General features: G+C 39.5%; 1 protein-coding gene across 38 annotated transcripts in view; it reads left to right on the forward strand.

Moving 5' to 3' along the window:
- The window catches only part of ZNF536 (zinc finger protein 536), a 417,537-nt gene that overhangs the window by 228,574 nt on the left and 168,206 nt on the right, over positions 1-20,757 (forward strand). For 23 of the 38 annotated variants that reach the window (XM_065567124.1, XM_042852194.2, XM_042852204.2 and 20 more), the window contains 2 exons: positions 4,439-4,480; positions 17,353-17,505. The exons of 6 other annotated variants lie outside the window; for them this stretch is intronic. In XM_065567124.1, the coding sequence (XP_065423196.1) occupies positions 4,439-4,480; positions 17,353-17,505 (195 nt within the window). The remainder of the gene's footprint in view (positions 1-4,438; positions 4,481-17,352; positions 17,506-20,757) is intronic. 9 more of the 38 variants (XM_065567130.1, XM_065567126.1, XM_065567125.1 and 6 more) reach the window with 1 other exon arrangement.

Below are 20,757 nucleotides of genomic sequence, written 5' to 3' on the forward strand. Positions count from 1 at the left end.
CTTGCAGGACCTTGAGCCTGGGCTTCAGCCTGAGCCCGAATGTCTACACTGAAATTAAACAGCCCATTAGCTACAAGCCCGAATCATCTGGTTTGGGCCAACCACGGGTTTTTAATTGCAGTGTAGACATACCCTTAGGTTTCACACTAAGGCATGGGGTAGAAATTACCTTAACAGAATGGATATTTACATTCTAACTTGAAAAAGTTTTGGTGAAAGAGTATCCAGATTGAAAGGAGTATCTTAAAAATCAGTTAGTATCTAGAGTAGATAAGTAACGCTTTAGCATGACTAAAAAACAGTCAGTTGAAAAGTTTTATGTAACAGAGGAGGAAACAGTTTATTGTTTCATGGTCTAGTTCATCACCTAATGTAGCAGTACAGGCCACATCTTTGCTCTATGTTTTATTTATGGTCCTGTCTATGGCACTCATCAATGTAATATCCGAGTGCCTAAATCTTGCTCAGTAGCATCTTTCTATCATGGTTTAAAATAAACACACAACACTAGTCTCTTGGTCTCTTGGTTAAAGGCCTCTGGCTGCAAATTTATTAATAAAATTCATTATGATAGTAATATAAAATTATTAACTGTTACCCAGTGATAAGTCCCAGCAGTCCTACTTTAATTAAAGTATGCCAGCATGCCTATGGGCAACTCCATCCCTAGTCATCTATAGATGCTCTACTGTGAACTACAGATCTTTGTCCCACTGTGGCTAGGAGCCCTCATAATGTACCTGTGGCCAGTATAAGACTAGTACCAGTAATATTACTGATATCGGTTTAGTCTCCCTCTCCCAATGTGTATCAGTCCTTCATATTGTCCCAAACACCCAGTATGCTGGGGTAGGCTGGCTAGTCCTAGGTAGCTTTCAAATATGTCAATTGCAAGCCAGTTTGTTAAGCACCACATTCAGCCTGGGCTGCCAGGCTGTTGGAGAGGGCTCCCACTAGCACCCCCTGAAAAGGCCTGGAAACATATTCCCACAAGAGCAGTGGCTTGCATTCTCAGGATTTTAAATTAGTCTATTCACTGTGTGATGTTACTTCTTGTAGAGTGTCTTAATTTAGCATAGAGATGAACCAAAATTAGAACCTTTAAATTGCAGGGGTAAATTTGGATTTAAATCAATATTTCTGAAGCCATCCTTACAGTTTTGTTTCTAGGTCAGAACCAAAATTGGAAAGGACTTGTTTTCTACTTCCAGTTCACAGGCAGTTTTGTGAGCACAGTCCAAGATGTTGAAAATTTCACAAGAATATGCCTGTCTCCTTATCTAGTTAATCCAAACTCTATCTAGCACCTCCTCACTGTGGTGCCATGGAGTGATATACTATTGCTAATATTGCTGCTATTGAAGATGTGGAAATCTTGCAAAGTCATTTGATCTCATGAAACTTCTGTCATTTGGTGCTGAAATTCCACAAGATGAGCTTGTCAAATTTCAGTGCCATCAGACCTGATCCCTACCGCTGAACCCTAGACCAAATCCTTGACATGCAATTTAACTAAATTGTGGCCATTTTGATAGGTGGAAGGGAGACAAATATAGTATTTTCAAGTCTGTATCTTTAAAGTCATGGTTATACTAGCAAGCTTATTTAACTTCCATCTCTCTCCCCCTCCCCTTTGGATTTTTCCCACCTTTCCTCCCTCATATCATTGCTGGTACAAGATGGTCTCCCCCGATGCAGCTGGGTCTTACCAGTCCTTTCACAGTTCCATTCCTCAGAGCAGAAGATTCAAGGCCTTCAAAGTAATGTAGGGGGAAGAGCTAGTGGGAAGAATTAATTGGACTCACTCTGTCTTCTCTTCTCACTAGCCATATAACAGTGGGGACAGAGGTCTGTGGCAAGCAGGCCCATGGGTTCAGACACAATTAAATAGAATCATGCTGGAGGCCAGTTTGTGCCAAATATCTGTCCTATTTGTTTCATTGCATATAATTTAATATTTGAAGTAAAACCTGACACACCTCTTCCCAGAGCTTATCACCCATTCTTTCTTCACACCATTAGTTTCAAGTTGTTTTGGGGCTGTAGGAGTTGCCTATACCCCGAGATATGGATGTGAGTCTTAAAGCGGCAGGTGCTTGTCTTTTGACTTGCAAGAAAAGGTTCCTTAAGGCTGCAGGTTCTAGTCTCTCACACCAAGAGATGGGTCTTTCCTGATTGCTATGTCCAAGAACTTCAGCAGCAAGCTATGACCTTTACAGCCATGGCAGATGAGCTTGTGAGAAACTTTCAGGCAGGTTATCAATACTGTCTGAAACATCAGGCAACACTCTTATACTGGCAGTGAAGTAGAAGAGACTAAGCCCAGGGGAGAGCACGTAGAAGGTAACTTTCAAATTCAAATGTCTATCTATATATGTAATTTAATTTTTCAAGATGATATTTTGCAAGCTTTAGTTCACGCTGTCAGCTGGACCCTTTTGAAAGCTTAAAAAAAACAATACATGACTGAATTATTTATGAGACCCAGGTTGCTCCTGTGCATGCAGAGTAACGTTTTTTATAAAACTTTTAGCACTGGAGTTTGAAGAAATGATGGTGTTGTGAAAAGGCCCATGTGGCTAAGGGAGTTGGTGTTTGACCCTGTGCTGCTAGTCCTGATTAACCCATAGCTAGTGTTTGTTGTAGTTATTGAGAAGCTTGGATACCTAAAGCCTCTATTCCTTCTCCTGTCCCCCCCAATTAAATGACAACTAAATAGCATTTGACCAGGCTGTGCAGGTGTTAAGTGAATTTGAGCAGTAGTTACAAGTGAAGCAGCATCACCCTAGGAAACTTGAAGAGATCCCGTAGTAAACCTTGGGGCATGGAATCTGTGCAGCCTGTTGAAAGTGACAGAAGACTGTCTTATCTAGTATTGAAGAAGACAATTGTTAACTTATCAACTCCAAGGAATTAGTGGGCTGGGGAGACTGACACTTCTTGTCATTGATGTGTTGCACCAAAGCTGTCTAGCGTAACAGAAATTCAAGGAATGCTGTAGTCCAAAAGAAGACAGCCAAGAAAGCAAGGAAACTTGAGGCAGAATTATCCAGAAACATCAGAGGTTTGATAAGCCTAGCCATCAAGTCCACAAATACACAAGACTAGTTGGAAATTTGTAGCTGGTGAGATCAGAGACAGGATGAGTTCTATAGAAGTGAAGACACTAATAACAGCCAGAGGGCCAGGGCACACCCTGGCTTTCATATCTACAGATGGAGACCCAAAAGGCTTCAGGGCCACATTCCAACCCAGCACATGTAAAATAAGGCACAGGATTTAAATAGCTCTATTTCAGCATACTGACATGCATGGCCAAAGTCCAACTCTGACACATGCAAAATTAGTTTCAGGATTGTTCCAGCCTACTGAAAGCCCATGCCTAAACCAATGCCACAAGCTCAGCTGAACCAGAGGATGGCCTGTTCAAAATAGTATTCTTACTACTCATTGACAGCATACACCATAGAAGTTCAAATGATGTTCATGTATTGTCATATCAAGGTGTTGTAAGATTACTATAGATAGACCAGCTAATATGTCACCCTTTGTATTTTTATTATCCCGGTATAGCATGCTGCTATATTATTATTGCATATTAAGAATACTATACCAAATTAGGCTAAAGGTTCAGCTACCAATGTACCTACTGAGTTACATAGTTAATATAATAATGTAATAAGCCCATTTATATGGTATTAAGTTAAAAGGTATCCTAGATTTTGATTACATTTTTATTTTTTCCTAACTGGGTTTACATAGAGGAGTCTGAGACATTTTTAAAGTTTTAGCTGACATGTTATTTCATTAAAATAATGTGTAAAAGTTTTGATTACTTCAGGTATGTGAAGTGTTGTGCTGGATGCCACTCCAGTATAAAATAATAGTGAAACTTCTATAATAATACCTGGATCTCAGGGACCTATTGGCAACTCTGTATTGTTTTTTGAGCAAATTTGGCCATGTTCTTGGATCTGACATGGAGGCAGGAAAAATCAATAGTTTGAGCTTTTGAATCAATAGTTTTAGTTTGTTTGAATCCAGAAATCGAAAGTGAAAATCAAGCGATGCAAACCCACACTAAGTGCTACTATGGTTAATCAGGAAAAGATTTTCAAAGCCTCTGAAAATCAGCAGGAGTTGGGCTCCCATTTATGCCTATGAAAATCTTCCCATCAGAGACTACAGTCATGGGCACAGTGTAGAACCTGAACAGAAAAAGAGAGGGACCAGAAAAGGGATTCACACAACCCCCTGCCACCTGAATCCACCATGTTTCTTATAGTTTACTTACCACTGACTTGGGATCTCTATTTCATCCAAATATCAACACCCTGAAGCCTGCATGCTGTGCCACATTGATGTGCATGTGCAGCTCAGTAACTAGACTGAGGTCAGAATAAGGTCCATAACCCTTCCTCCTTTACCTTATTTCCAGAATACACAGAGATACTGTGGAAAGAAATGTGGAAGAATCAAGGTGAGTATGGATGAGGGAAGGCAATATATGCATAGAACTCCAGTTACTTGTTGTTTTAGTTGATTTGTTAGTAACCTCATTTTCTCCTTCATGAAGCTGCCTCCACAGATCTTCACTTTTGGAGATTAATCAGCAGTAGCAATCCATCCCAGGAGTAGGAAATCAGGATTATTTAATTAAAGAGGGACTGTAAGGCAGCTATCCCAAATTTGGTATCTGAGCTAGTCTTGGCTTCAAGAGAGCAATGCTGGGTAAAGTGTTTATCAGACTCCATGTTGCAAATCTCAGAGATGGGAATAGGATGCAGACAGGCTGTAGAAGCTGCTGTCACCCTAGTGGTATGTTTTTAAGGCCATCTGGTACCTGAACACCTGCCTGAAAATAACACATCTAAAAACAAAAGATGATCCATTTGGATTGCTTCTGCACTGAGTTAGATTCCCTCATTAGAATTTTCTCCAAATGTAATAAACAATCTGGACGGAGTGTGGAAAGACCTTGTCCTATCCAGGCAATAATTGAGCTCCCCTTTCACATTCAGCTGGTAGATCAAAGCTGACACGGGTGAGTCAAGAATTTGGGTAAGAAAAGATAGACTGACTCACATGAAAATCAGAGACTGCTTTAGACAAGAACTTCAGGTGAGGATGACACATATCCTACCCTTGATTAAAAATACATGCAAGGGGAACGGACTAGGAAATCTTGGAGTTCACTTACATGTTTTACAGAGGTAACAACCAAGGAGGTAAATTTCAAGGTTTGTAAGGGTTAAAGGACGATGGTGAAAATAGCAAATGAAAAGTCCCAGAAAAGATTGAAAAAGCCAGATTTAAACCCACACATTGGTTGGACTTTGCACCAAAGAGTAAGAAATTGGTTCAGTGGTGGATCAGTCAAAATGGATGCTTTATGCACAGGGAGGTAATAAGGAGAAATAGACACTCAGAAAGGTACTTTCAAAGAAAGAGAGAAAAAAGCCAGTGCTCATCACTGAAAGTCGATACACTCACATGCAAGATAGCAAACAAAAATGAGGCCCAGACCCTGACTGGAAACCTAAATGATAAAGCATCCACTTTTTAATGCATCCACTTTTCCTGTGGAAGACTTATAGGAGTCTAATGGGACTTCATGATCATTTGGCAAATCCAAGGATTTAGCATTTTGGGGGCCTATGATCCATGCAGACAAATTAAGCAAAGTGGGATCTGGATTAAAACACACACACACAAATGCCACTGAGAGAAAAGATCAGACAGAAACAGCATGTTTCCTCAGCCAAAGCCTGGAGACTGGAGTAGCAGAACGGAACTGTTCATGCAAGAGTTGGATGGATCAAGTGTGCTGACTTCTGTCTCACCTTTTGAAGGATTCCAGAAAGTAGAATAAAAGGAGGGAATGCATACAAGAAGTCTTGTCCTGTACTAGAGGAGAACTCACCTGACAGAGCCCTTTGGTCTGTGTCTGGACAAGTACAGAAGTAATAGCACTGGGCAAAAGTAGGTTTGGGGGCACTCAGAAATTGATCTGGTTCCTTTGAATGAAATAGCCTGCCAAATCATTTTCCCTGGTAGATCTGATATATAGATCTCAGAGGAATATGATGAATCACTTCCAGACAGCTGTAGGAGGAACAGATTCCTCCTTGGTACTGTAATTCAGGTAGTACAATGCAGCAGATCTGTCAGTTAGCACTGGTACTACCCAGCCCTTAGTGAGCAGAAGGGAGGTCGCTAGGCTTAGATGTACATCACTCAGGCCTCTACTTGCTCCTCCCTGCTTCTCTGTCCTCCTTTACCTACCTCATAGTATTTGGGTAACCCCCTCAATTCCCATATGCTGTGTAAGTGTCAGCCTGACTCTCCATTGTTAACGTAGCACCATTGCTGCTGCCCCAGGCATACCCTTAATGTGGTTCTAAAGTAGCAGCAATGAAGATAAACCGCCATATGTTGTTTATAAAAATATCTTATATGTATATAGCATCATGCTGCTGTGCTCCCAAAAGCTAAAAGTCTTTAACAAAAAAATTAAAAAGCCACATTTTGTCATCACACAGTTGGCTGGAACCCAAGTCATGCTTTGGAAGTTGAGCTACATATGGATCAGGGAAGGAAGATAGGGAAACAGTAGAAGTGTGAAGGAGGTAGACTGAGAGGGGAGGAATAGGAGAGAACAGGAGAGGAGATGAAAGGGGGGCGAGCTGAAATCAGTGCCCATAATAAGTTAAATGGATCTTCCAAAACCCCTTTTCTCCCCAAGAGTGTCAGTTTTGGCAGCTCAGGCCTTTAAGCAAAATAAGAAAACCCAATATTTTACACTCTTAAAGACATAGTCTGCCCATCTCCAACTTCTGTTGACTTCAGTGGTGGACTGTCTGTAGAGATCTGAGGGCACAACTTGCCCCTTATACTTACATATATTAACTTAGTTAAAAAAATAATTAATACTATTTTATATACTGGATCTCTAATGTGTTGTAGAAAGGTGTGGTTTGGCTGCTGAAGAGGCATGGTAGTCTTCTTTGAGAGATCATTTACATGTATTCAGAAACCTCCTCAGGAAACCTTTTCTGCTTCATTCAGATTGCAGTTTTTATGTAAGCCAATAGATCGTTATTTGCAATAAATCATTAAGGGCCAGATCCAAATCCCAATGAAGTTAATGGACAATTTCCACTCGACTTCAAAGAGAACTGGATGTAAGATAAGGATTTTTATAATCATCCAGGCCCTGATTTTCCAAAGGGATCGCCTGCACACACTCCTCCTTTACTCCAGTGGGACTTTGTGTAGCAGATCCCAGCGTCTGCAAGATAGAGGGCCATAGACTTGACTTGGCTGGGACCACTGCTGCATATAAAATTAAGCATGTATATGAATGTTTGCAGGATTGGTGCTTTCACTGTAAGCTTCTTGGGGCAGGGACAGTATCAGTGAGCATAGTATCAGTGATGAACAAAAACTAAATACTAAAAATGAACTATGCAGTTCATCAATTAGATTAATGATCAATATGCATTTCATACAATATTTAGTTTTAAATAAGTCTAAAATCATACATAACAGTACTATGCTGTAATTGCTGATCATGTATCTCTTTGTTCCAGACACTTTTCTAAAAGAGTATGTATTATGTATGATGTGACCTTCAAATGTCATGAATGCATTGTGCAATAAACTGTCAATATTTGTGGTTATAAGGTACTAGATGACTTTTACAATAATTGGAACAGCTATATTAAAAGCTTGGATCACTCAGCTGGTTAAAGAGAAAGACACAGGCCAATGTTCATCTGGGACTTTCCTTCTGCCAGCTATTAAATGAAAGATATTGCAAGGTGCTTAAGATGTCTTCTTTGTTTGAAAAAGAATATGGCAAAAAAAAAGTCTCTGGGGAAAATGTTATTTCTAAATAATCATTTTTCCTTTCAATGTGCATAATTTTCAGGCTAAACTGAGCTCCATAAGTTAATGGCAAGTGACCAAGCTTATTTTTTTTAAACATTACAACTTGTTTTCTGTGTCTTTTTTTACAGAATTCTTCAAACAAATCAGACAGCCAAAAAGATGTATTTAAAAATTACTTTTGAGGTGTTCAAATTATTTTTAAAAGGTTTTAAAAGCTACAGACTTTTCTAAAAAATAAAATACCTACCAAAAAATCTCTTGGGAATTTGTGACTTAAAGCAGAAAAAAACCTCTATGGTTTTAAGTTGCTTATTTAAAAGTGTGGTTAGGTGTAAATTACAAATAGGGTAAGAAATATAGTAATAATTGGGATGTAAGCTGCTTATCAAATATTTGCATTGCTGTAGAGTATTTATTTATACTGATGCTTAAGGTAGGGCCTACAAAACCCTCCTCAGAAAGCATAGTGTAGTGAAAAATACCATATTATATCAATGAATTGCATAAATTAAATACTATGGTGTGATGTATTTTTGGACGATGGGCTATGAAAACAAAATTTTCAGCTACTCAGAATACTAGTAAACATGTCTGCTGCCTTCAAAGTCAGTAGTTGTTGCTTTACCAGTTACTGACAAATTGCTTAGAACATTTCCGACTCCCTTTCCCTCATGCATGAGATAACACCTAGATAGCTCATTCCAGCCTGAGGTATTGGCTATGATAGGCTTATGATCACTTGAGGTATATTGTGACTCTTCCCTCTCATAAATAGGCCTTAACATTTTAGCTCACCAGTTTGAATTTTCAAAACTAGTGTACCTACTCGTGCACTCATTGATAACGCATATACACTAGCTGTAAGTGCCTTTCATTTGCCCATTCAAAGGACTAGCAGGGAAGTCTGATGTCACAAGTAGTATACTTTTTATTTATCAGCTGAACCTTTGGTATAGTCTTCATTCGTAATAATACAAACAGAATTTGGCTGTTGCTTTCTCACTGGCCTCCTTTCCAGTTCTTCTCTAAAATAGCTCTCTGTTTAAACAAATTCTTTGCCAATTCATATTAATGCATAACAGTTTAAGATTACCATATATAGTCATTATAAAACCTAAATCCTTGATGTAACAATAGAGGCATCAAGTTGTCACTGACCTAAAGTTACCAGAGACCAAAATACAGTTAGTTTTTCAGTAATATTAGAATCCTTCATTTTAAGCCATGAAGTTCACTAACAAAAAGTTCAAGCACTTGTGATGATTATAGGGGTTTAGTTTCAAAATATAAGCGCTGGTCCAGATTGTACTCTCAGTCACATTTGTGCAGCTTTATTGAAGTCAGTTGGGTTGTACAGGTATAACTGAGGGCAGAACTGGGTCCACTGAACATAAAATGAAAAAAAAAGTTTCCGCTGAAGTTTATATATTTCATAATTTTGAAAATGATTCAAGCTAACTCCAAAGTATAGACAGAATAAGAAAAAAATGATGCTTTCCCAGAAATTGAATATTCTGTGGTATTTCTCAAGGTGAGAAATGGTTTAAGTGCAGGCAGACCTGCAAGCCAAAACAACGGTGGCAGGTTTTTAGCATCTACTAAATTGCTGCTTCACTTCAGATTCAGAATATAGTATCTCCTGGTCAGAGAGCTACACGCATACTGTGTGGATCAGACTGGGTAGTTTTATAGATATTTTAAAAATTACAGTGATCCTAACACTTCATGTTGTGCCATATTTCATTAAGTTTTACAGGCAGTTCTAAAGAACTGCAAGTATTTTAAATTTCAGAAATATATGAAAACATGGGATTATGTGGAGCTTTAAAGATTTTTGACCATATTTTCAAAGGGACCTCCAATACAGTCTGGAAAATGTGTGTGTGCAAATGCATACTTGAGTGTGATTACCTATTTTGTGTGTGATTGCCTCTCCCATGTGATTACCTATTTGTGGCTAATTTGGCTATCCTTTTGTCACCAAGACTCCAACTGCCTTCAGTGGGAGTTTAGCCTGCAAAAGGACTGCAATTTAGCTCCTTTGTACATGAAAGTGTCTCTTCGTGTATGTGCAAGTACAGGGTTTCACAGAGCAAACAAATACATTTGTAAATTTTACAGGGTACATTTATATCTTTGACAATTTGGGTTCTAGGGTGGGTGAAGTAAATCCTACCTACCTAATTACTATATGTTTTTATTTTTAGAAAATTAGTGCATTCTTTCTAGTCGTATTTATTGAAACACTACATAAAGTAGGCCACACAGCACTGATTTTGAGATCTTGAGGAAAATGTACACAATTTTCAAAGAAATCTTGTTTGAGTGATTGTCCATATGGATTCCACTTCTGGTGCACATGACCCCATGCATGTGAAAGAGGTTTCTTTTTGGCCAGCAGTGTGCACTGGTAACTCCGCCCTGGATGTCCTCACATCCCCCACACCCATGGACATAACTGGCAAAGCGAGTCCAATCATCCTTAACTTCCTTCTTCCTGCCTGTGGCAGTTTGACAGAACTCCTACAGTGTCCCCCTGCTCCTCTGCACACTGTGTAATCATCTGCTAATGTAGACATAGCCTAATGACTTGTCCAAGGTCAGGCAGGAAATCTGATTGAATAAAAAACTGAACCTGGGTCTCCTCTGTCCCAGTCTAGCTTTATAATCACTGGACCATCCTTTGTCTCTCATGTCTCTATCTCAGCTCATGCCTCTAGCTGAAATGCAGCTCATAGCCCAGATTGGCTCATCACTCAGTAATCACAGTACCACCTGAGACTGTGGTCCACACTTCCCTCAATACCAACTCCTCAGTACTGATGTTTCCGGTACCAGTAAGCTCTGTGGTTGCAACTCTGACATTGACCTCCATGGTGCAGATGTTTCCTGCACCAACTTTCCCAGTACCAAAGACATTCATCATACAGTCGTAGTCAGCCCTGCTGTCCTCATCTGCTGTTGTAAACTACGCTGCTAGAAGTGCTACTGCCTCAATACCACTTACTAATACTACCTCGGTACTGATGAGCTCTCCTGTTTAGGTTGCTGGTGTGGTTTGAGAGTGCCCTAGGACACTAGACAGGGAGTCCCCCCTTGGAAGAATTAGATGCTTTTCTTCCTCCTCTTCCAAGAATAGCAGGGAGATTTCCCCCACCATACCCCTCCCTCTTCCTCTTATGAGCCATATCGGTCTGATACAGAATCTTGGGATCACTCTTACAAACACAGATCTTAGGGATTTCATGGGGAACATTTACTTCGGTTTCCATCCCGTTGGCCTCCAGCCCCTACAATGTTCAGTCTTGGGTCATTTGGAGCTTCTTGTGGTAAGCAACCAGTTACGAAATCTTCCTGCTCTCACCCCCACAAATCATCATAGGTCTACTCAAGAGGTTCAGGAGGTACAGTGTCATAGTCTGCACCAGCAGGAGCATGACAGCAAGAAAGATGATGGAAGATCAATTGATTCCAACAGCAATATCTTCCCCCACATCCAATGAGGGAGTCTTCCTTTCTACTCCTTGTCTGCTGGATAGTTTTAGGACCTTCCCCGACCTCTAACAGAGCATGATCCCAGTGAAGGTAATGCAAGAAAAATCTCACAAATTACTAGAGATTCTGCACTCCTTCATGCCTGTCAGTGAGGACTTGTTGAAACACCAGCATCCAGGGTACCCCTGTTCAATAAAGCTAAGAGGCATTGTCAAGTTCCTTTTAAGGGATTTGAATATTTCTTCATCCATTCAGTCCTGGGCTCAAATGTGGTAGTGGTGCAAAAAGGTCCAAAAATTGATAGAAAGAGTTGGTAGAAAGGTCTACTACATTGCTAGCCTCTAGATGTGCATTTTGAATGATCTGATGCAACTATCTAAACTGGGTCATGTTGTCACAGTCCATAGAGAAGATTCCATGGGAGCATAGGGAGGAGCTAAAATCTCAAGTGTCTGAAGGACAAATAGAAGCCTGAATATCTCTGCAGGCTGCTCTAGACACATCTGAGATGGCAGCATGTTCAGTGGCCACTTTCACTGTGATGCACAGGACTTCATGGCTTCATTCTTGTGGACTACTCAAGTTGTTCCAAATCATCATTGAGAGCATCCCATTGGAAGGTTATGAACTGTTTAATACGTGAACAGATGAAGTCCTGTATTCATTTAAAGGGTCTGAGAACTGCTCTTCACTCCTTGAGTGCGTACACTCCAGCCACAAGGAGAAAGCAGGCCAAAACTTAAAGCCTCATCAGACAGAGGCCCTCTACCTCGTATTACTATAGTATTTACTAATATACTACTCGTATATTACTATTCTATTACTACGTATATACTATATATCCTGTATATATAACACACAGACAGTTGGAGCCATTGAGAAAGAAACAGAACTTCGATCACAGGCAGCCCTCTGCCTCATCCTCCTCTGCTTCACACTTTGCATCTACCTTTAATAAGTTTAATGCCATTTTTGAGAGCCAATCAGAACCATGTGAGGATCTATACCCTGTTTCCCCTGCTTTTGTCAACCACCATTTTTATTTTTAGGAGGCCTGGACCCAGATCTCCTTGGACCAGTGGGTCCTGGAAAGTATAAACAAGGGAAGTTCCAGCCATTCCAGTCTCTTCGTCCTCTCCCCACTCTCCTTCCCTGTCCTATTTTAGGGACCCCTCTCACAAGACACTGTTAAAACAGGAGGTAGATTCCCTTCTGCAACTCAGAGCAATGGAAGAGATGCCCCTGGAATTCAGAGGCATGGGGATCTACTCCCATTGCTTTTTTAATCTCAAAGAAAAAGGAGGGCTGGCATCTGATTCTAGAGTTGAGATGCTTCAACAGATTCATCCATCATTTCAAGTTCGGGATGGTAGCCCTGGCCTCAGCTATGCCCTTATTAGATCCTCAAGATTGATTCAGTGGTCTCTGCCTTCAGGATGTTATTCCCATCTGTCCATAGATCCAGCACATAGAAAATACCTCAGATTCATAGTAGGGGACTCTTACTACCTTGAGTCTCTCCATGGCACCAAAAATATTCTCTCATTGCCTACTGGTCATCACAACCCACTTAAGAAGATATGGCATTCAGGTATACCCATACCTGGATGACTGCTGATCTGGGGAAAATCTCACCAGCAGGTGACCAGGTTGATTCTCATGATATTAGGGCTCTTTACCACAGTGGAGCTCAAGATCAATAGAGAAAAAGCCACACTTTTGGTAACCCAAAGTATAGAATTCATACATGCTTTTACCCAGCACTATTCCATAGCTGAGGCTTTAAGATCAGATGCCTGCTTTGGTAGAGCTGTCCTGCAATCCTTGTTTAAATAGGACTCCTAGCACCTCCTGTCCAACTATGAGGTGATTATTAGTGGAAGTAGAGTCCATCTGGACAATCACTCAAAGAAGAAAGAATGGTTACTTACTCTGCAGTAACTGGTTTTTCGAGACATGTTGTCCACATGGATTTCATAACCCACCCTCCTTCCTCATTTCTATGGAGTCCTATAGCTACAGGATTCTGAATTGGCGAAGGAACTGAGGGACGGTTGGGTCCTCTCTGTCCTTTATGTTCTTGAGTGGAAGATATCCATGGCACAGGCATGGCCCTAATGGACAGTCCTAGCCAAATAATCGGATCTCATGTGCATTGGGCACATGCGCACCAGAAATGGAATCCATGTGGACACCACATCATGAAGAACCACAGTTATTGTAAGTACCATTCTTTTTCCTCTTTCTTTTCTTTTTTTTTTTTTTTGGTCCTTGGAATTGATCACCTCAGAGACTTTCTCCCCCACCCCCCAAATCCTGATTAAATCACAAGTGGAATAGATTTGGTAGGACTAATCCTAGTTCCTATATGTCCATAGTGAAACCTTTCACAGATTGCTGGCACAGCTCAGTACAGCTGGCAAGTTTCCCACCAGTGAAATAGTTTGGGGATGGATGGGGGCATGTTGCAAGTCAGTGTTGCAGAGCCATGTGGAGAAGCTTTACCTGTGCCTATATCCATTATTGTTAGCTTACTGTTACTGCTGCTAGCCCCCCTCATATTTATGACTATAGTTCTCTTATTTTACAGATCATACATGTAAGCTAATTTTTTCTTAACCCTCTATTGGTTGTTTTAAGCCAATGAATGTAACTTATCAGATATTGAGTCAAATGGAACTTAAGAACATGCTTTTAATTAGCATCTGTATAAGTGCTTTGAAGAATGGGAATGGTTTTCTAACTCAGGTCCTAGTGAGAGGAGAGATGTGAGGTAGGGTCTGAAAGGGACAGACAGCAATCATGAACATACATTTTCATTGACTGAAGTAAAAAGAGTTAGATGTAATTCAGGTAGCAGTGACCTCCAGCACTTTGGTGGGCTCTGTAAGCAGAAAACTTAAGAACATAAGAATGGCCATACTGGGTCAGACCAAAGGTCCATCCAGCCCAGTATCCTGCCTTCCGACAGTGGCCAATGCCAGGTGCCCCAGAGGGAGTGAACCTAAAAGGTAATGATCAAGTGATCTCTCTCCTGCCATCCATCTCCACCATCTGACAAACAGAGGCTAGGGACACCATTCCTTACCCATCCTGGCTAATAGCCATTAATGGACTTAACCTCCATGAATGTATCTAGTTCTCTTTTAAACCCTGTTATAGTCCTAGCCTTCACAACCTCCTCAGGCAAGGAGTGAAGAAGAACTTCCTTTTATTTGTTTTAAACTTTCTGCCCATTAATTTCATTTGGTGGCCCCTAGTTCTTATATTATGGAAACAGGTAAATAACTTTTCCTTATTCGCTTTCTCCATATCACTCATGATTTTATATACCTCTATCAGAATTGAAAAGAGAAACCCTCAACACAGCTTTAAAGTCTTGGGAATGTGTTCACTGTGGGAAGAAAATATTCTTATAGGTAAGGCCCTGTTGGAGTAAAGCCTTTAGCGCTATCTACTGTATGTCTACTTAAATTAAAGGAAACTCTTCAGACCACCCACATCTTTCTCTGCTTCATTGTTGTTTTCAGTTTGCTTTTTCAGAGGGATTAGTGCTAGAGTAAACTCCATAGCCTCACAGCCTCAAAAAATTCAGTTCTGTGTAAAGTGAAAATTAGTCTCTTAAATCTGCAAAGTGAGCTGTTTATCTTACAAATTTATTCTTTTTTATTGGGCCACACATATTCTAGATAGAATGATAAAAGGGAAATAGATAACAGACCATCATTTACAGTGACATATAGCAAAACATAACTAGTACTCTTATTCTGTAAATTCATCCTGAGTGGCTTGTTAACTTTATCTATATATTTATCTATAGTGTTCACAAAGTGTTTATTGATCAGTTGAGAGTTTTTCTTTTCATTGTCATCATACTTACAGTATTTTGCACTTCACAATCTCAGAAATGCTTTTCTCTAAAGTAGTTTTGGACCTTATCATATAAAACTCTTTTGTTGAACACTGTACAAACAAACAGTGGAAAATCAGAATTCCTTGGGCAATTCGGAAATATAGGTTTGCACCTATCTATGTGTGCCTTGATCTTGAAAGACAGCATATACCCTGAATTATGTTACATTTAAATACTTGTGAATAATTCAAAATGACAGTTACTGGCCTTCTACTTAAATATTGTGTTTTAACTCTGCAATATTTCAAGTAGAACGAAGAACTTTCAGCGAATATAGTCAGGCATGTATTGGTTTTAGAAAGCTATGCTTTTTCACCTTTTAAAAAGTGACCATTACAAGGCTGAGTGCAAGTATATGGCAAAGCATAGTCCTGGTGTCTTTTTTTACAGATGTTTCAGCCATAGAAATATTTGCATTTCCATAAAGAAACGATTCTTCTATTTAATATGGTACAGAGGAAAGCTAGCTGGGAGTTTAGAACTTTAGATTTCTGTTACTAATTATTAGATTTTTATATTGTTTGCAGCTTTCTTAGGTAAGAGCATTTTGTTGTTGCAATTAAAAATATGACTCTTAAGGCTTTTCTGGATTCACAAGTTCACACATAGCTCTATCTGTTCTGTCAGTCTCACTCGTGTTTTCATCACTCCCCAACCTTCATCAAAATAGTGACAGTATCCATTATATGATATTTGCTTAAAATTTCTACTGTTACCTTGTTCAGTAATGCAGTATTGGGGTCTGTGCTACTGAATGTTTTTCTTAAGCCAAATGTTAAATACTTTTTGTTATGTCCTATCATTTCTGAATAAAAGACAACTCCGTGTAAATTGCATTCCATCTTCTGATAGCTTTGGTTACACAGCAAAAAGCTGAGGATGGAACAATTTTAATCAATACTTTATGGGCAAAATTATCAAGGCTGTGCACAAAGTTTTAACTATATGTTTCCTGTTAATATCAATGGGAGCTGCACAGCTGAACCTCTGCACACAACTCTCAGAATGTACCTATGTGTAGTCTGCCCCTGTAGTATAACAATATAGTAATTCCATTTCAAAATTTCTACATTTGCCTTCCTACTTTCTTTGCTTTTGTACTGATGCATGTATGTCACATATTACATGGGAAATCTTCATAAATACAAAGTGAAATTTGAGATATAAGATTGGTTTTAATAATCACCTTTTAAAAATACCCTACCTTTTTTGTAATTTTCCTGTCAGTCTTATGCCTAAACTGTAACTCACTTTGTTCATATCCTGCTTGAAACATATTCCCGATAGCCATATTGTTCAAAATGCCTGAGAAAATAACATCTTTTTTTAATTAGAAGATCTAAATGGTGTCATATTAGACACAGCAGCTATTGCAGTAAGATGTACAGTGAGCGTGCCCCCATATATGAAAATGTAGAGGAGAGTGGAAGAGAAAGTTCCCCTCACCTGGCCTGTTTTTTCATTGGCTTTCCCTGACATTAAGCCAGTCACTATGCCTTGTGCAGCCTAATGCCAGTGATGGAATACTGTGTTAGAAAGGTGGCATTATCTGTTCCAATTTGTATGCAGAAAGGGAGGCAGTGTCACTTCTTCAATCTTCCCCAATATCTTCACAACTGTATTGTTGTTGTTTTTTTAATTTTTTAATATAATTAATTAAAACTTTTTCATATTAACATGCTCAACTTTTCAATAATAATTATAAATTAACCATATTTAACAAAACAACTTTTTGAAACTTTTTGGGAAAAAATTAATAGGAACTAAGCAAAAGAAGAAATCAAACCAGCTGCTGACCCAGCTGTTTCCTTTCTTGTATAATTCAGTTCAATATAAAGGTACCATATGCTGTTTAAAGTGACGTTAGGAAAGATGAAATAATTTAAGAGAATAACAAGAAAATACATGAATTGTCAGCATTCTGTCAGATTTAAAGAATGAAATAGACAGGTGTAGTATTGACATGTTTAACTTTGTGTTGTGTTAGCAGTTTCAGCGAGAACAACTTCTGACATGTGCTGAAGTGATGTGAGAACATTTCTGTGTTTCAGACATCGGAGAAGAAGCTGGGAGATCGGTAGGAATCCAGCAGCCAGCTTTACTGAGAGACAGGAGCCTTGGTTCTGCCATGAAAGACTGTCCATATTGTGGAAAAACATTCAGAACATCACACCACTTAAAAGTTCATTTGAGAATACATACAGGTGAGAGGTGCAGGACAGTGTGGGTGTTCTATGCCATAAGGTAACAGGCTGGGGTTGTCAAGATGTCGCAATACATGTATGGATGGGAGTTGTAATTTCCAGTATAGACTGATACTCGGAGTCCGTTGAGAAAGATATATGGCAACATTCCTAAAAAAAAATACAGGAATGGTTAGATGGAGGAAAAGGTCACTTTAACAGAATCATCCTTTTCCAATTGTGGTAGTCTCAGGGCTTGTCTGCGCAGGGTTTGAGTCCGTATTAGAGGGGAGTAAGTTCTGGTGTGCACTAGCATGTTGTGCACCACCCTGCTGATGTGTGAGGAAAGTTCCCTAGTGCATATCAATGGGGTACTGTTTCAATTGGGACTGTACTAACGCACTCTAAGGAACTTTTAGTGTGCTCCCGCAGGGTCCACAAAGGTTAGTGTGTAACATGCTAGCGCATACTAGAATGTATATCCCTCTGGTGTGCACTAATGCACAGTGTAGGCGCACCCTCAGCATCACCTGCCTTCTTCACTGTTTCCTTCTGTTACCCTGGTTCTTCTGCATAAGTCTATTTCAGACTTAGTGATGCTAACTGCTTTGATGGCCTCCCTTAGCATATATTTAGGGATTCTCTATGGTTTTGCTCTGTTATTATTTTTGTTCAATTTATTCTTAACATACTCATTTTAACCTCTTCCTGTGTACATGAAAACTTTAGCTTTTTCAGTTTTATCAAATATGGGTATAGCTTGTCATTTTAATGTTAGAATCTTGTCAAAGTCCCTTTCCATGTGTCAGAGGCTGGGTTTCCGAGCCCAAGCTCCAGCCTGAGTGGGAACATCTACACTGCCATTTTTAGTTCTGTAGCACGAGCCCGAGTCCGTAGACCTGGGCTCTGAGACTTGCCATCATGGGTTGTTTTTTTTGTGAGAGCCCCACAAACCCAAGTCTGTAGACCAGGCTCTGAGGTTTTATTGCCGTGTGGACGTACCCTATGATACTTTTTTCCATGTGCCTGTATGGGATAGTATATTCTGAATTCTTCAGGCCTACAGTAACTCTGGGAGACTCTGCAAGGTGGGAAAAGGAGGATTGAGCCCTCCCAAAAGTTAAGTATATTTGTCACATGACATGGGTGGCAAGGACTCGTTTCTCTCTCCTCCTCTGGAAGCCATGCATGGGGGGTTATTGCAGGGTTTTTGTGGATAGTAACTGCTTAGGACTGAGTAGGCTGCATGTGGATAGGTCCAAAGTTGAGACTGGCATGGGCGGTCAAGAGCTCATATATTAATTACCCACATACAGTCACTTCTGCTACTCACTGGCAGGTATGGTTCTTTCCTTCCTATTCAGCAGGATAGTCTGTTGGGTAATTTGAGTGGCTCAAATGTGTGGTCATCCAGGATTTTCGCTGCCAGTAACATCCCAGTTATTTTAGGAAATATGGAGCCAATGGTGTAAACACTTCTACAGTTCATAGGCACAATGAACAGGATTAGGAAATACTTTCCAGCTGTATCGCTTGAGTTTATTATCTTTGCCATTTTTTCATTCTACAAGGTATGTTTTTTTCATGTGCAAATGCTATTTGTGTACCCAAATCAATGATTTAGGTGTCTAACCTGTTTTCATGCAAACATGTAATTCTGGAGTGCACAACATTGACACTGCATTATTGGGTATGCAAATGGACAGACTGCTTTTGAAAATATGACTGGAAGGGCTGAAAATCAGCAAAAACAGGAAATTGAAAGGAACAGATGGAGCTTATGTCTTATCTCTTCTCCTTGTGTCTTTGAATTGTGGTACAATGGTTGACTATATAGAGGCTGCTTTTAAGGTCACTGAAAATTTGGCTTTAACATTGTTTAATTCATATAGAAAGTAAACACTTTAGGATCATCTCTTTACTACGTGTTTGGAGTTTGTACCGTTCCTAACACAATGGAACACTGATCCCTTTATTCACTACTATAATAAAAGTAAATAAATAGTAATTACATTATTTTAAAGGAGTCTTGTAAGCATAAGTTTTAAACTATTTTAACCCGTTTCTAATGGAAGATTTATAGAAAAAATATTTTAAAATAACCTGAGTGCAGTCCTCTTTCCTTCCTCTATCAACACCTTATTAAAATTAAGTGGTCATTCTGTTTGTTGTTTTAAAGATGACACTGATTATGCATTCAGTATTTGTGGCTCAGAATCCATGGACAATAAGTGAATTACAATGGAAATATTCCATAAAAATTGTGCTTTAAAATTTACTTACAAAATCAAAACAAAAAGATAAACCTTCATGTAAATAAAGAAAAGAAAATGATTTGGGGAAACATCATATAGGCCATGCAAACAACGTTTGCAATGTATTTAAAAAAGCATAATAATTTTAAAATAGATTAAGATCAATTTCCATTGAACTAAGAACAAAGTATTTCTAAAATTATGAGAAGAGTAGGTTTAAATGAAACAGTTACATATATGTAACATTGTTACATATAATAAATAGTCATAATAAACATTATAAAATGGCAAATTACAAGAGTTATTAAATCAAAATTAAGTTGTTATTCAGTAAATGGAAATGATGTAATAGATACCAATTATTAAGCAGATATTATATTGGTGGTTTTATACTTGTCTGTGACTGTATTTTGTCAGTTTCCTGCATTTTATATCACACTCTGTCTTTATTATATGTCAGGATCATATAACTGACTGATTAAAAAAAAAACATTTCACTGTATTTCTCCACTACATTAACTCAATTACTGCGCTTGTTCTCATGGCACCTGCTTGTCAGAGATGAGCTTAAGCAATTTAGAAAAAGTTAGGTTCCTTCCAATGTGTGGGTGCTTGGAGGTACACAGGTCGAGTGGCTTGGTGCCCCAGCCAACACCAACTAACAGTATGATTACACTGCATTGTAAACCCAGGCTCGGGCTCGGGCTCAAGTATGACTCCCCTTCTGTCTATACACAAATCTGTCTGATTCAGGCCTGTGCCCAAGCCCCAGGAACCCGCAGGAGCGGAGTGTTCGAGCCTGGGTCCTGCAGGGTTTGGGGCCAAAACCCCATTAGTTTGTAGTGTGGACGGACATAGCTTGGGCCCAGACCGGCTGGCCTCAGGCCCTGAGTGTCTGCTAGGTGATGTCCTACAATCCGGTAGGTCAGTGCTCTTTGTCCTCTCTGTCCAAGAGTAGGCAGTCAACTCCCGGGAAACGGAAGCAACGCCCCCTTTGTCAAGTACAATAGCTCGGCAT

This window comes from Chrysemys picta, chromosome 14, assembly GCF_011386835.1.
Source record: "Chrysemys picta bellii isolate R12L10 chromosome 14, ASM1138683v2, whole genome shotgun sequence".
NCBI lineage: Eukaryota > Metazoa > Chordata > Testudines > Emydidae > Chrysemys > Chrysemys picta.